This window comes from Oryzias melastigma, linkage group LG5 (genome assembly GCF_002922805.2).
Source record: "Oryzias melastigma strain HK-1 linkage group LG5, ASM292280v2, whole genome shotgun sequence".
Taxonomy (NCBI): domain Eukaryota; kingdom Metazoa; phylum Chordata; class Actinopteri; order Beloniformes; family Adrianichthyidae; genus Oryzias; species Oryzias melastigma.
The window spans coordinates 33,197,052-33,212,589 of record NC_050516.1 but is presented as its reverse complement, the minus strand read 5'-3'; the positions used below and the strand labels follow the sequence as shown (position 1 = coordinate 33,212,589).

The 15,538-nt window shown below is 37.9% G+C and overlaps 2 protein-coding genes across 2 annotated transcripts in view; one reads left to right on the top strand and one right to left on the bottom strand.

Moving 5' to 3' along the window:
- tsfm (Ts translation elongation factor, mitochondrial) overlaps window positions 1–5,701 on the bottom strand; it is a 7,103-nt gene extending 1,402 nt beyond the window's left edge. The window contains exons 1-5 of the mRNA XM_024269342.2: window positions 5,544–5,701; window positions 5,251–5,412; window positions 5,045–5,173; window positions 4,849–4,971; window positions 3,539–3,620 (exon numbers count right to left, since the gene is read on the bottom strand). Of these exons, the coding sequence (XP_024125110.1) occupies window positions 3,539–3,620; window positions 4,849–4,971; window positions 5,045–5,173; window positions 5,251–5,412; window positions 5,544–5,597 (550 nt within the window). The 5' untranslated portion in view covers window positions 5,598–5,701. The remainder of the gene's footprint in view (window positions 1–3,538; window positions 3,621–4,848; window positions 4,972–5,044; window positions 5,174–5,250; window positions 5,413–5,543) is intronic.
- A 1,768-nt stretch (window positions 5,702–7,469) lies between these two features.
- The window catches only part of endou (endonuclease, polyU-specific), an 8,704-nt gene continuing 635 nt past the window's right edge, over window positions 7,470–15,538 (top strand). The window contains exons 1-8 of the mRNA XM_024269341.2: window positions 7,470–7,623; window positions 7,709–7,831; window positions 9,732–9,854; window positions 13,799–13,955; window positions 14,053–14,258; window positions 14,355–14,468; window positions 14,540–14,646; window positions 14,723–14,865. Of these exons, the coding sequence (XP_024125109.1) occupies window positions 7,566–7,623; window positions 7,709–7,831; window positions 9,732–9,854; window positions 13,799–13,955; window positions 14,053–14,258; window positions 14,355–14,468; window positions 14,540–14,646; window positions 14,723–14,865 (1,031 nt within the window). The 5' untranslated portion in view covers window positions 7,470–7,565. The remainder of the gene's footprint in view (window positions 7,624–7,708; window positions 7,832–9,731; window positions 9,855–13,798; window positions 13,956–14,052; window positions 14,259–14,354; window positions 14,469–14,539; window positions 14,647–14,722; window positions 14,866–15,538) is intronic.

Here is a 15,538-nt window from a genome sequence, read left to right as displayed (position 1 = left end):
CGACAAAGCTGACACTGTTTAAAGCGATTTACAAAAACGATGAAAGGTAACTTAACCAACTGTTACCAAAATGTCTCCAATATTTATTCTGTAAATGTCCTGGGCGGATGTATTCACCCGAGTCGTGGATTATTTCTCTCTGACATCCATCTTAGTTAGATGAAGGATCTTCATTAAAAACTGCTGGTTTGATTCTGAAGGTCATTCAGATTTTCTCTTCTAATTGATGCTAATGCTAATGCTAGCGTTCCACAACGGCGGCGAGACGTAGAACTGGAGAAGATCTTTTCTGTCCAGTTAAAGTTTCTTAGATTTTCAAAATCACTAAAAACAGACTAAAGTCAGATGATTTCAACGTGTCTGTATAAAGAAAACAAACAAAAGTGTAAAGAAAAACTAATAACTGTTATTTTCTGACGTAGCTCCTCTTTGCTGTTGCTCATAACCGTGTCTGATTCTGCAGGATAATAAAAGTAAACAAAGATAAAAAATAATCTGAAACCTTCAAATATATATATAAGGAATTTGAGATTCATAATAAAAATGTTATAGAATGAAAATGATCATTCTATAGTGATAATTTTCTAAAAGCGTACGGCCAGAGTTGAACTTTTATCTTGGCCGCTCTTATTTTGAAAGCTGGAAAAATGTGCCTTCATAAAATATTGGCTGTTCCACTTGGTAAATAATTACCCCTTAAAATACCCCGAAAAACAACAAATACATCTGATTACAACAAGTACATTTAGCCTTGGGTGAAGTTAAAACACAACTTGGCTGCTCATATTACATGTGACCAACAGGAGTTCCATCAGTTTTTGTGCAGATCTCACTAAAACGTGCAAATATCAGCCAAAATAGAACCCGTCAGAATAATTTCTGCTCAAATGAAAGGGAATATTTTCAATAGAACCTCAAATATTGAAGGATTATTCAAATTTGAATTTAGATTTATGAACGATCTAAGACAGGAAATGAAAATACAGTTCAGCAGGACATTCATCAAATCAATATTGTACGTTTTTCTGGTGAAATTGTTTAGGTTACCTTTTATTATTTATGTAAAATTGAGTTTAGCTGTCAGTTTTGCTGTTTTAAACCTGCAAACTGGAAGTCTCTTTTCACATTTTCGTCCATTTTTCTGGCGTCACCGTGAAAAGGATCCGTTAGTATCAAACGGGTCGGGTCTGGTTTTGATGGTTCCTCTTCATTCCTCAATGAGAACATGATTGAGCATGATTGGTGGGTGAAAAAACTGAAAAAACTGACTTCACTTCAAGCGTAGAGCGTTTAGAGACCCACCACAATAAAAATGTTGTTTTTTTAACATGTTCTTGTAGAATGTTTTGACGATGAAAGACATATATAAAGAAAATTAGCCTTAAAATAGCATTTCTGAATATTTCTTTGTTCAAATCGTTGTGACGTAGAAGCTACAATCGGAGCCACAAGCTTCCTGCTCTGTTTATTCCGGATTCATCCACTTATAGACGGATCCATGAACGTCTTTGTTTTCCTCGTCTGAACTGGAATCTGGATCTAAACTGTACGAGCGGATCGATCTAATACAGCTCACCACTTTTGTTGCACCTCTAATATTATGTTGGGGCTGTAAGCTAGCGGGAGAGACTGTAAACAGATGGATGATGGGACATGGGGGTGGGCTTCCTCCACGCCAACAAACTCCTAATGTTTGTTGCTCTTCAAAAACATATCATGGTAAACGACACTGTTTCTTTGGTTTTTGGGGTAAAAACAGCATCATTAGAACAGATCAAAAGATGATGGGAGTGGAACTTTAAATTCACTGGATTGGAATGTTTGACCCCGCCCACAGGGAAGTGGCGAGAAGCAGCCACACCCACGCTGGGGAACCATTGGTAAACTAGAGATCCTGTGGAAGTGTTTGTGCTGCTGACTGGACAACACTGGTGAGTTTACCGTTAGCATAAGACTTAATTCAGAGGAAAACAAACTATTATATCACAATCTGCTTCAAAAATGAATAAAACACTTCTAAATATCATCTTAAGCCATGTCTGTGTACATTTGCTTTAACCCTTTAACACCGGAGCTCCAGTATTTTTGACTTACCGTGATTTTTAACTGTTACCACGATCATTCCAGTAGATTCTGAAGGAGAAAAGCTGCTTTTCTCCTTCAGAATCAACTGGAATGATCGTGGTAAAGGTGGAAAGTTACAGTATGTTAAAGGTTTTGACGCCTCAGGTGTTAATCCTTAAATCCAGGTAGTAAAGTGAATGTAAAGCACACATCTTAACTATCATAAGCTTCAAAGTAACTAAAAATAAAATAATAAAGATGAGAGTTTATTAAGTAAGCAGCTAAGAAGCTTCTTTCCTCGATCAGTTTCCGATATTAAAACAAGATTATTTTAAATGAGATCAGCATCTAAAACAAGGAACTATTCTTCACTAAAAATAAAGTTTTGGTCTCACTGACTCAAATATTTAAAAAAGTGCATTTTTGGTGCTGAACTCTCAAAATTTTGTTCCACTTTACAACAGTCTGACTCCATATAATATAAAGTAACAACTAATCGACTATTAAAATAGATGTCGATTATTTTAATAGTCGATTAGTTGACTAATCGTGACAGCTCTACTTACATGAAGAGTGTCTTAGTACTTCACCGTTTTACTTTAATGTTAGACTTTAATAAAATCTGCATAAATGAAGGAGCGGTTGTTTTGATTGACAGATAAAAGCAGGGCTGGGTTGATAAAATCGATTTGAATTGATTTAAGCTCAATAGATCAATAATCGATTCCTAAAAATATACATCGATTTAGCACATAAAGCTAAAGTCCACTAGCGTGATGCTAACGTTTAATGGGATTTCCCATAGGACGGCTAATGCTAACGCTCAGTTGACCTCAACATACATTCTGACTAAATCAACATTTTTATAAACTCACAGACGTGAATTTTCCAAACTATTTTAAGGAAATATTTTTAAAGTAACTATTTGTGGTCTAAAACAGTTTTTTACTCATTCTGTCTTCTTCTGGAATAAGGTGTACGGCTATAACGTGATCGCCACCTAGTGTCCAAACTGAAACGTCCTCCAGGAGAAGCAGAACAATGTTTCCAATGTTAATGATCTGAAGGTTTAACAACCTTACAACATTTCACAGGATGTGAACTGGATCAGATTAATATAAATATATTTAAAACATAAAGTAGATTATTCATGTATTTCTAAAAAAAAAAAGTCAAATATGTAAACTTAAAATTGAAATGAATTAAGTGTATTGAAAAAATTAAACTTTCACTTTTTTTCAAATTGTTAGTGGAGAACGCTGCGACTGAACTGAAGTCTGTTGGTTTGACGACGGACTTCAACCAGATTAATCATTTTATTTTCTTCAACTCTCAGCAGAAAAACCGGCATCATTTTCATTATATAAACATTGCTAAACACCCAAAAAAGAAAATATTTGCTGTACTGCAAAATACTCAAACTGCATAAATATGTAGAAAAGTTTGTGTGCTGACCAGTGAAGGAGTAACTGACCGATTGTGAGAGCCACACTGTCAGCGAGAGAAGCTCCTTCACCCACGCTGAGTCGGCTCAAGTCGTCTCCTGTGAGGACACTCTGGAAAGAGAAGAGAAAAGAGTTCAAAACAAACAGAAATGATCATAATGATCATAATGATCATTTCTCACTTCAGGCTCTGAAACCACAGAAGGATTGTTTCCCAAAACAAAGTAGATAAAGTGTAACATAATAGAATGTTTAGATTTAGTCATTTAAATCTTATTTTGGAGATTTATTGGACATGTTTATAAAAAATCTACACAAGAAAATTAGTAAATTTCTTTATTTGTGAATGCAAAATTAAGTGCATAATAAAACATAACTATGGAATGATTTCACCAGAAATGTCAGGTATAATGTACCGAGTTTCAAAAAATAGGAGCCAACATTTAACTTTTTAAACTTTCAAAATCATTTTAACTCTCACTAAAGTAAGATACTTAAACTTTTAACTTTCTGGCAGACCCCACTTCGGAGGTTTTAGTACGGTCGCCCCTTTTAAACTTTTAGGGGTTTTTTTAAGTCTGAAATTATAGAATAGAATCATTTATTATTACGGATTCAAGGTCCAAATAACAAGAAAACAAACAGAAATTCAAAATAAAAAGGTGCAGCAATTATACATGTAAACATATCAAGAACAATGAACATAAGAATCAAAGTAAAAACACATATTGTAAACTTTAAAAACATGCAGGGACAAAAAGGTTTCGTTTGAAGATGGCTTTTTTTTCTTGGGCGCCCCCCAGAGGACAGGATGATAACTGCATGGAGTTCAGCGTCAACCAAATCAATCAAATAAAACGTTTTGTTACTTATATGTTCTCACAAAAGTTTAGCTTCACTATTTGAAAAGAAACCCTTCATTTCAAACTATCCCTACTTTTCAAATAGTGGATTATTGGTCTTTATGTTCATTACAAAACCCAGGAAATGACATTAAAATAAGAAAGAAAAAAAAACTTGTTCTCTCAAATTAATAATTTATGGCCACATGATACAATAAATTAGCAGTAGGAAATTGAAGATACTAATATACTCATTTGTAAACACAAAATGCTAATTTATCCACAAAAAAATGCAAATAAGATGCAAATTTGTGAAACAATTGACTTTAAAAAGTTTGAGATACTTGGTAATTTTATGTCATTTTTTAAAAATAATTGTTTTATCATGAATGTTTTCTATCTTTTCATGTTTAAGCCCTTTATCTGTTGTCTCTCTTGAAGCAAACAGAAGAATAAATAAATTCTCCTCTTTATTGATCCGCTGAGGCCACCTTTACCTTCACGTATCCCGACTTAGACCGATTTTCCTCCTGGTGGTGATTCAAAGTGGCGAACGTCACGTCTTTCACCAGCTGCTGGAACTTCTCGTTTCGGGCCACGAAGTCTGTCTCACAGTTGACCTGCATCCCAGACACAAACAGTTAGAGACAGGACAGAGAGGACACAGGATGCTGGATGCAGCTCTCGTCTCACCTCCACCATCACTGCAGCCGATTCCCCCACAAACACACCGATCAGACCCTCTTTGGCTTTGCGGCCCTCCAGCTTGCTGGCTTTGCTCCAGCCTTCCTTCTGAGCCTGTTCGTGCAGCCAGCTTTCAGCCTGCAGGTGGATGAACAGCATTAACACTGAAACTCTGTTTATGAGTCAGTCAAACTGTGATCATGCTGATGCAACACCTGAGCAGGGTCATTATCAAACTTCTCCAGAGCTTTCTTGCAGTTAATGAAAGTGTAGCCGGTGCTTTTCCGCAGTTTCATCAGCAAAGCTTTATCTGCAGCAAAGAGCCGACACCCCGTATGAACGGCCTGGACGGACTGCTGGACGCTGCCATGATGAACCTGAGATCAAAAACAAACAGGATTCAGAGGAAAACAGGCTGGAAGTGTCACTTCTCAATGAAAGGCATGATTCCAAACAAATCCCGAAGGATATCGCGATAGTTTATCCGCAGATCAAACTATAAACTCACTTTATAAACGTTCATCGCACCTGCTCTGAACACACACTTCAACAGCATTTTCATAACTGAGAGAATTCACCGGTCTTATGAAAGTCATTCAAGTCCACGCTGTGGAGGGAAGGACGGAAGCCATGCAGGGACAAAAAGGTTTCGTTTAAAGACGGCTTTTTTTCTTGGGCGCCCCCTAGAGGACAGGATGAAAATAGCATGGAGTTCTGAGTCAACCAAATCAATAAAATAAAACATTTCGTTACTCATACGTTCTCTCACAAGAATTTGTTTGACAATTTCAAAAAGAAACCATTCAATACATTTTTCAAATTAGCCCTACTTTTGTAATGGTGCATTATTGGTCCCTATCTTCATTACAAAACTCAGGAAATGGCATTAAAATAAAAAAATAAAAAAACTTGTTCTCAAATTAATAATTTGTGACCACATGATACAGCAAATTAGTAGGAATGGAAGATACTAAGATACTCATTTGTACATACAAAATGCTAATTTATGCATAAAATATGCTAATAAAGTCAAAAATTGTGGCCACGAACTACTAATTTGTGCATATAAAATACTAATTCATGACCACAATTGATTAATTTAAATAACCAGTATTTTTCTTTTTTTTTAACTATTTTATTTTTGAATGTCATGTCCAGAGCTGCAAACTTTATGGCAGTTTTTCTTCTGAGGGCCACATAACTGTTTTCTTCTCTGATGTGTCGCCGGGTCGGTTTGTAGGCTAACAGAAGAAGTGTAACAATCACAGCCTAAATCTAAAGATTTATGGGTTTTAAAGCATTTTTAAAAACTAGATATATAGCATTATCTGTAATAGATTAATAGCTAAAGATGCTTAAATTGATAGCTAGAAACACTGAAGCTGATAGCTGAAAACGCTCAAGCTGAGAGCTAGCTAAAATATTAGCAAAGTACCAAATTAGAAAAAAAACTCAAAAATTCAAAATTAGCCAAAACATCTATCATAAAGCTAAATTATTAGCTAAACTTTAGAATATCCTAAAAAAATGAAAAAGCCTACATTTGCCAAAACAGCTAGCATGTGGTTGAAAAATTAGCTAAATGTGAAATTAGCCTAAAAACCTGGAAAAATGTCGAATTCAGCCAAAACAGTTTGGGGGGCCGGGTCAAACGTGGAGGGGGGCCACATCAGGACAGTTTGTTGACCCCTGCTTTATGGTTCAGAAAACGTAATATTGTCAATCACTGTTTTTTTTTTCAAGAGCAACCATACTTTAAGGAGTTGATGGGAGTAATGATCAAATATTTTCTTTTATGTGAACTGAAAAAAATATTTCAAAAGAAAACTGCCTGCATAATTAGAACAGATTAATTCAATGCCGGAAGGAAAATTCATTTTTTACTTTTTGTCTTTTTGCAAAAGATGCAACACAAAAAAACCCAAGTAATAATTCAATCAAAAGTTAATTTTAACCAGTCAAGAAACCTAATTTCAAATGGTGAAGTCTTGTTTATTTTCCATTTCTCTGATAGCCTGTGAGAAAACGCTGTTTGCTGTTGAGCAATCTTTGTTCACTAGCTTGATGCTGTTTACAATTCCAGGTCCACATGTGACCTGAACATGATCAGGGACACAGGAGCATAAAGTTATTCTTGGTTCTTTTGGCACATGGAGCCCTGAGAAAAATCACACATGTTAATGCTGGAGAAAAAACGCATGAACAGTGTTGTTTAAAAACACAGATAAAATAGTCTTTACCCTAACAAAAATAAATCCATTTAGCAATTAAAAACCTTTATCTAAGAAGTGATGCCGCTGAGACAGAAAGTAAACTTAGATGTTCTGCTTTGCAGCTCTGCTCAAAAGAGAACATTATCTTATTGTGTAAACATGAAAGCACCTCAGGCGACATCACACCTCAGAGGGCTTTATCAGAAAGAGTGATAAAGCAAAAGTGTTGGGTTCGTGTGCGCCCGTGTCAGTTGGCCGGTATAAAAGGCCGCCCGTCACAACAGTCGACTCATCTCGCTTCAAGCTGCTGATCCAAGATGAAAGTCGCCGCCGTCCTCGTCCTCTGCGGGACCCTGTTCTGCCTGGCACACAGCAGTAAGAGGTTTCTCCACATCTGAACTCAACTCTTAAAGAACATCTGCACTGGTGTGTTGAAATGTACATTTGTCTTTGTGGTCAGACACCCTGGACTCCTGTGAGGGCCGCTGTGGGGCTTCACTGGACAATACCTACACCTGTCAGTGCAACGCACACTGTGAGAACTTCAATGACTGCTGCACAGACTACTACACTCTATGCAAAGGTGAGTGACAAAAACCAACAAACTCCAGATTTATGATGAATATATTATGATTAATGTTGACATAATTACATTGAGTGTGTAGATATTAGGGTGCCACAGAACCGTGTGTTTCACCATTGAACCTAATCATGGAGAAAGTGAATCGTTGAACTGCGTATTAGGGCTGGAAATCACTGGGTACTTCCCGATTCAATATGATACGCCCCATGGGTCAAAGTCAGGGCCCGGGGGCCGGATCCGGCCCTCCGGATCATTCTATTTTATTGTTATTAACAGCCCAAATTCATTTTTTATTTCCAGGCTTTGTATCATTTTAACAGGATATATTTTTTGGAGATCAAAATCTTTTGAATTAATTGTAAGTATTTTTTTTTCATATAAAAATGACGTAAAGAAATTTGAGTGTTTTTTTTCTTATGACTTTTAGTTTATTTCTACCTTGTATAATTTTAAGAAAATCTATTTTTATGGAGAGTAAAATATTGAAAGTTATTTAAGATTTAAGTTGATTTATTCTGGAATTTTTTTCATAGTTATGTTAAAAAGTTACGTTTTCTTTTTAAATTTAGCTTTAGAGTGTTCAATAAATGTTTATCCTGTTCGGCCCGTGACCTCAGGTGTGTTTTGGATTTCGGCCCATTGTGCGATTGAGTTTGACACCCCTGCAATACGCGATACAAGTTTCACGATATTGATGATATCACGATACTGCAATAATTCGTAAACTCCTCTCTAATAACTCACAATAAATAGGACACATATTTTTTTAATAAAATATATCCTAATTTATTTTTTAGCTTTAACAGAACCATAATAAACAACTTGTGTCTCATTTTGTGCAACAAATAATTGACACTTTTGTGCAAATCAGTAAAATGTCTTTGACAAACATTGACACCAATTGAATTTGAATCGTTTGTAAAATTCCGTGTTAACAAGGATAAACATGAACAGCAGTCCTACTACTTAGTGTAAAATTGTTATAAACAACAGAATAAAAATAGATTTGCAATTCCTTATTTTGAGGCATGATGGGAAATTTCTTGATCTTATTCATTTTGAATTTAAAATGTTTAAATGTTATTTCTATTACTGAATCACTTTCTTAAAACAGTTCTTAGAACTTGAGAGAGCTATCTTTTTAGCATTGTTAACTTGTTTCTTAAGCTTGTGTGGTGTTGTTAAGTAACTACTCTTGACAGCTAATTTAGAAGCATTTAACTATTTTTAAACTACTTCAAACTATTATAATAATTTTCCATCGATTTCATTATTTTTTTGCTAACCTTGATGAGCTTTGATGGCTTTTGCAGCCTCTTGGGGGATACATTTGAACAAACAGGATTCTCACATAAGGTTTTCAATTTTGAGGCATGATGGGAAATTTCTTAGTCTAATTCATTTTCTATGGGAAATTTTTTGTGAGAAAAATATTAACTATAAATCATCCATTGAAGCTTTTGGTACCACGAGTACGAGCACACTTCTCACAATGGAGCTTTAAGAAGCACTTTTGATTGCATCTTTATAGCTGCTTTTGACTACCTCAAAGGAACGTCTCACCAAAGGATGAGGAACATAACGTTTATCAGCCTCTTCAAACGAATATAAAAGATCAATGCTTGATCGAGAATCAATCGCAGGACTAAATATCGCAGTATCGATATTTTGGTACACCCTTATGGATGTTTAGTGTCAAACACGTGTGTTGTGGTAAATTTATTAAATGTAATATTGTTTTATCACATTGAATTTAAAACATAAATCTGAATTTGATACTTTTTGTTGTTTAGTTATACACAAATCATACATTGAACCAAAGCAAAGCAACAACGGAAAAATCCAGGTTTGAGCTGAATCCTGGGGAAAGTGAAAGGTTGCATGTTCCCTGTGTCTCCAGATGCAGCCACGTCCTGTGTAGGCCGGTGTGGGGAGCAGTACAACGCCCAGAACCCGTGCCACTGCAACTCTCTGTGCCCCCAGTACAACAACTGCTGCAGCGACTACTCACAACTCTGTGACAGTAAGACCTCCGGCTCCAAGCGTCACTTGTTCTTTCATAGAAGCTCAGATCTATGGCTACGTTTACTGTCTTCTTTTATCAAGAAGTTCCCATATTTAGTTTGCAATGGCAGTCGGTCACAGACAACATATGGACAGCAGGTGTCACTGCTGAGCTACATGAGTCTAAAGTAATCCGTTTTGTCTTCACTGATGCTGCACTAAGAAATAATCTGGAAAAGAACACATGTAAGTGTTCTTTTAAATGTACTTTCTTGGATTTTTAAGGCAGTTTGACTAATTTAGATCAGATTCTTTTAAAAGTCAGATAAAGTAAAAAATCAAATGCTAAAAAAAACCCAAAAAACTAACAAGACAGTTAAAAAAATGAGAGCTGATGTTCTGTTTCTTTGACTGAAGATAGACATTTATGCACATGGCTTTTCTCAATTATGTAGGCCAGGGCTGGCCACCCCTGATGTAGGCAGATGTGGTGAAAAACTGTAAACCTGCATCATCACAACTCCATCTTCACGTCATGCAACTGTTGCAGCAACTTAATCTGATCTGTGAGACCAACAAATTCACCTGATTCATAAAATCCATTTACATCCACCTCAGAAAGAGCGCCTTCATTCTGCAGTCAACCTTGAACTCTATATGTACGTATATAGTGGGGAAAAAAGTATTCAGTCAACCACCAGTTGTGCAAGATCTTCCACTTAAAAAGATTAGAGAGGCAAAGGTAATTTTATCCCAGGTATAGCTCAACTATGAGACACAAAATGAGAAAAAAATCCAGAAAATCACATTTTTTAATAAATGGTTGAAAATAAGTATTTGGTCAATGATAAAAGTCAATGTTTAGTTTTCTACCCTTTGCTGGCAATGACAGCAGTCAAACGTTTTCTGTAAGTCTTCACAAGATTTCCACAAACTGTTGCTGGTCCATTCCTCCATGCAGATCTCCTCTAGAGCAGTGATGTTATAGGGCTGCCTCCCTCCAACTCTCCAAAGATTTACTATTGGCTTGAGATCTGGAGATCGGCTATAGGCCACTCCAGGACCTTGAAATGCTCCTTATGAAGCCACTCCTTTGTTACCCGACCGGTGTGTCTGGGAGATCCAGCCACATTTCATTGGATCGAAGGAGGATTTCACTCTAAATCTGACCATACATGGCCCCATTTATTCTTTCCTTCACGGATCAGTCGTCCTGAAACACAGCCAGCCCCAAAGCATGATGCTTTCACCCCCATGCTTTACAGTAGGGATGGTGTTTGTTGGATGGAACTTAACATTCTTTCTCCTCCAAACAGTAGTTTTTGGAGAAAGAGTTTGGAGTGTGACTGTTTGAGGTTGTGGACAGGTGTTTTTTATACAGATAACCAGTTCAACCAGGTGCCATTAATACAGGTAACAGGTGGAGGACAGAGGATTTCTTACTGAAGAAGTTACAGGTCTGTGAGAGACAGAAATCGTGCTTGTTTGTCGGTGACCAAATACTTATTTTCCACCATAATTTTCAAATTAATGTTTCTCATTTCATCTCTTATTGTAGAGGTTTACCACTGATGAAAATTACAGGCCTCTCTCAGCTTTAAGTGGGAGAACCTGCACAATTGATGGCTGACTAAATACTTTTTGCCTCAATTTATTTATATATGTAGATGTACATGTAAATGTATATATATATCCATCCATCCATCTTCTTGACCGCTTCTTCCCGTTCGGGGTCGCGGGGGTGCCCGAGCCTAACCCGGCTACTGAAGGGCGAAGGCGGGGTACACCCTGGACAGGTCGCCAGTCTGTCGCAGGGCCTCAATCACACACATTCACACTCACATTCACACCTAGGGACAATTTAGAGTCACCAATTAACCTATGAAGCATGTTTTTGGACGGTGGGAGGAAGCCGGAGTCCCCGTTGAAAACCCACGCATGCACGGGGAGAACATGCAAACTCCACACAGAAAGGTCCCAGCCGGGATTCGAACCGGGGCCTTCTCGCTGTGAGGCAAGAGCGCTAACCACTGCGCCACCGTGCAGCCCGTATATATATATATATATATATATATATATATATATATATATATATAAACCAACTTCAATATTGATTGAATTTTCTTTTGTGGGTTAAAACAAATCACTATTCTATTCTATCAGTAAAATGAAATATGAATTAGAATGTGAAACAATCTCTAAACTAAAAAAAAATACAATTCCATTAAAAAAAAGTGATAAAATAAAAATGACAAATATATTTTTATATGTATGTATGTTTTAATTATAAGAAGACATCATCCATCCATCCATCGTCTTGACCGCTTCATCCCTTTCGGGGTCGCGGGGGTGCCGGAGCCTATCCCGGCCACTAATGGGCGAAGGCGGGGTTCACCCCGGACAGGTCGCCAGTCTGTCGCAGGGCCTCAATCACACACATTCACTCTCACATTCACACCTAGGGGCAATTTTAGAGTCACCAATTCACCTATGAAATGTTTTTGGACGGTGGGAGGAAGCCGGAGTCCCCGGTGAAAACCCACGCATGCACGGGGAGAACATGCAAACTCCACACAGAAAGGTCCCAGCCGGGATTCGAACCGGGGCCTTCTCGCTGTGAGGCGAGAGCGCTAACCACTTGCGCCACCGTGCAGCCCAGAAGACATCATAATCATAAAAATGAAGCCTAACGAGGCAATTATTTTTGTGATATTGGGCTATTTATATAAAATTGAATTGAATCCTTTTCTTTTCTTAAAAAAAGAACATTGGAACTTTTGTTGACCTTGTTATCATCCTACCAGCTTATTGGTCTCATCTGAAAATAACATAATGCTAAATTACCAAGAAGTGATCAGCAAATGTTGAAACTCCTTGTCTTGTACTTTTTAAAACCAAACAATGTTTTAATAAAGTAAGATATATTAGGAATGTGAATGAAGATTAGACGGTTATGCTCTGGGTTAATGGCGTCTTGCATGGTTGGGATGATCTTGTACCACAGATGAATAAACCCCAGAGTCTATTAGGTGGTTAGGGGGCAGACTGTTCCAAAGCATCCTCCAGGTGGAGAATGGGGTGGAGGAGGGCCAGTGAACCTTCTAGATTAGGGGTGTCAAACAAACGGCCCGCGGGCCGCATCTGGCCCACCAGTTGAAGAGTAAAAAATAGAAGTAAGTTTCTAGCCCATTCCTGTGGCGAGTTACAGTTATTTAAAGAAATAGCCGCAATATGCAATTCCACCACTAGGGGAAGCAAAGGAAAAGAAATACCGGTATATCAAGAGATGAGGAAATAAACTGCATTTCGTTGCAAGCGCGCACCACAATGCAGTTTGGTTCTTTGCCAGTTTCACCACTGTTAAGCTGCTTATAAAGACGATCAGGTGTGACACCACAATTACCAAAATGTCATTGTCAAAAATATAATAATAGCTATAATAGCTATAATAATAGTAATAATGGTTGATTACTCTCTACTAGTTTGCTTGAGGCACATTTTCCAACTGAGAAAAAAAAAAAGCCCCAGATAACAAGTTGACCGTAGGCTATTTTGCTATTATGGTTCTGGTCCGACCCACTTAAGTTCAGACGGGTTGAATGTGGCCCCTCAACCAAAATGAGTTTGACACCCCTGGTCTAGAACGAAGAGAAAAAGAATCATTCATTAATTTAAGGGCAAAAATATGCTGGTGATTGGCTGAGAAAAATGCTGGCTGTTTATTGGTTCAAAGTTAAAGCCTGATTGATAACGGTGATGGAACAACCCAGCGTACCTGACAGTGATGTAGAGCTTCTCGATTGAATTTGGACCAAAGCTTTGGTATTGTTTAGGTTTTGATGCTGCAGTCTCTCTCCTCAGGTCCTACCATGATTCCATGATTTGTTTGAAGCCAGTGGTCATAAACGGACTGAGGTCTGTCTTGGGTAAAGACGCAGTGCATGTGCTTGTCACGTTCTGCAGGTAGTGGGAGTACCACAGATGCAGAAATCAAAGCTGTCTCTGAAACACTTTACACTCTGGACTCAAACAAAGCTTCCGCCTCCCAGCTGAAGATTGACCCTCAGGCTCTGGTGGCAGATTCCCAGACCGCCTCTCAGAATGACCTCTCTTCTTCCCGGTGAATAAACTCAACCAGCACAGCACTCTTTTCTGAACCTCTGATTCTCTTTTGTGTTTGAGTGTACCAATGTTAACCCTGATATTTTTTATTCCAGATTGTTTAGCTACTTGGATGAGGGCACTCTGTTTTCCAGACCAACCTACGCTGCTTTCCTGGCTTTGCTGGACAACTATAACCGGATGACCGGAACGACGGAGAGCTTCACCTCCCAGCAGCTGGCTGAGCAGGACACCTTCCTCAAGGAAACCATGTCCAACACTGCGGTGGGCAAGGAGCTGTTTGCTTTCCTGTACACCAAAGGTAACAGAACCGTGCAGTGAGTGACTCAGTGTCCATCGGGAGACAAACAGGCCGCGTGTGGTTTGTGCTGTAACTGCTTTCATCATCACTTTGAAGGGTATTATGGGTCTGAGGCCGAGTTTATCCAGGACCTGAAGAACATGTGGTTTGGCCTGTACTCTCGCTTTAATGGCAAGATGGACTCCAGCGGCTTTGAACACATCTTTGCAGGTTTGAACGTCCCCAAATATTTCTCATTTGACTTTTTCTTTGTCAAGTTTGAGACCAACATTTTTAAACAGGAGAAATCAAGGGAGGAAAGGTGTCGGGTTTCCACAACTGGATCCGGTTTTACCTTCTTGAGAAAACTGGCGAGCTGAACTACTACAGCCACAGCTTCAATGGGCCTGTGAGCACACAAACATTGTGATGTATTATACGGATGTTCTTGATTTTCTTCACACTTTTGTTGTTTTCACTGTCAGTGGACATCCTATCCTGACGTTCTGGGGATGCAGTTCATGTGGGACGGCTACTACAAGCAGGTCGGCTCTGCAATCATTGGCTGCAGTCCTGAATTTGATTTTGCCCTCTACAGTCTCTGCTACATCACCCGGCCAGGAAAACAGTGAGTTTCAATAATCAAATGTATCTAAGAAAAATAGTCAAACTTATAAAGAATCTGTCGGTTTTAATACCGCAAGCTGAAACACAAGAGTCTTTTATGTTTTTGAAAACAAAAAACGAATTTATTTTCGAACTTTTTGTCCCTTTTTCTGGGGCTGCCACCTGATTAATGTCATAGAACAGGCATGTACAAAGCCCGGCCCATGGACCAAATCCAGCCTGCGTTCAAAATTCTGTTGGCCCACAGTTTCCTGTCACTAAATCAATAATATGTAGCCCCCAGAACATTCTAAAAACTGTCTGGATGAGTTTTTGATTGTGGTTGGCTAAATTCCATCATGAGTCGTTGCAAACCTGCTGCAACACCGCCGCGGAATCTTCCCGTGACACCTTCTAGGTAATTTTTCAAATGTCAACTGTAACGCCACTGTAGTTTGTAAGATGACTATATATATATATCTACACATAAACAAACCACTATGGCTTTATTCGCAGAAAAAAATATGTTCATTTCATCACAGTTGATACTTTAGAAATTACCTAGATGGTGTCTCGCGAAGATTTTGCGAGTGTTGCAGCAGGTTCACAACTATATATATATATATATATATATATATATATATATGTATATATATATATATATATATATATATATATATATATATATATATATA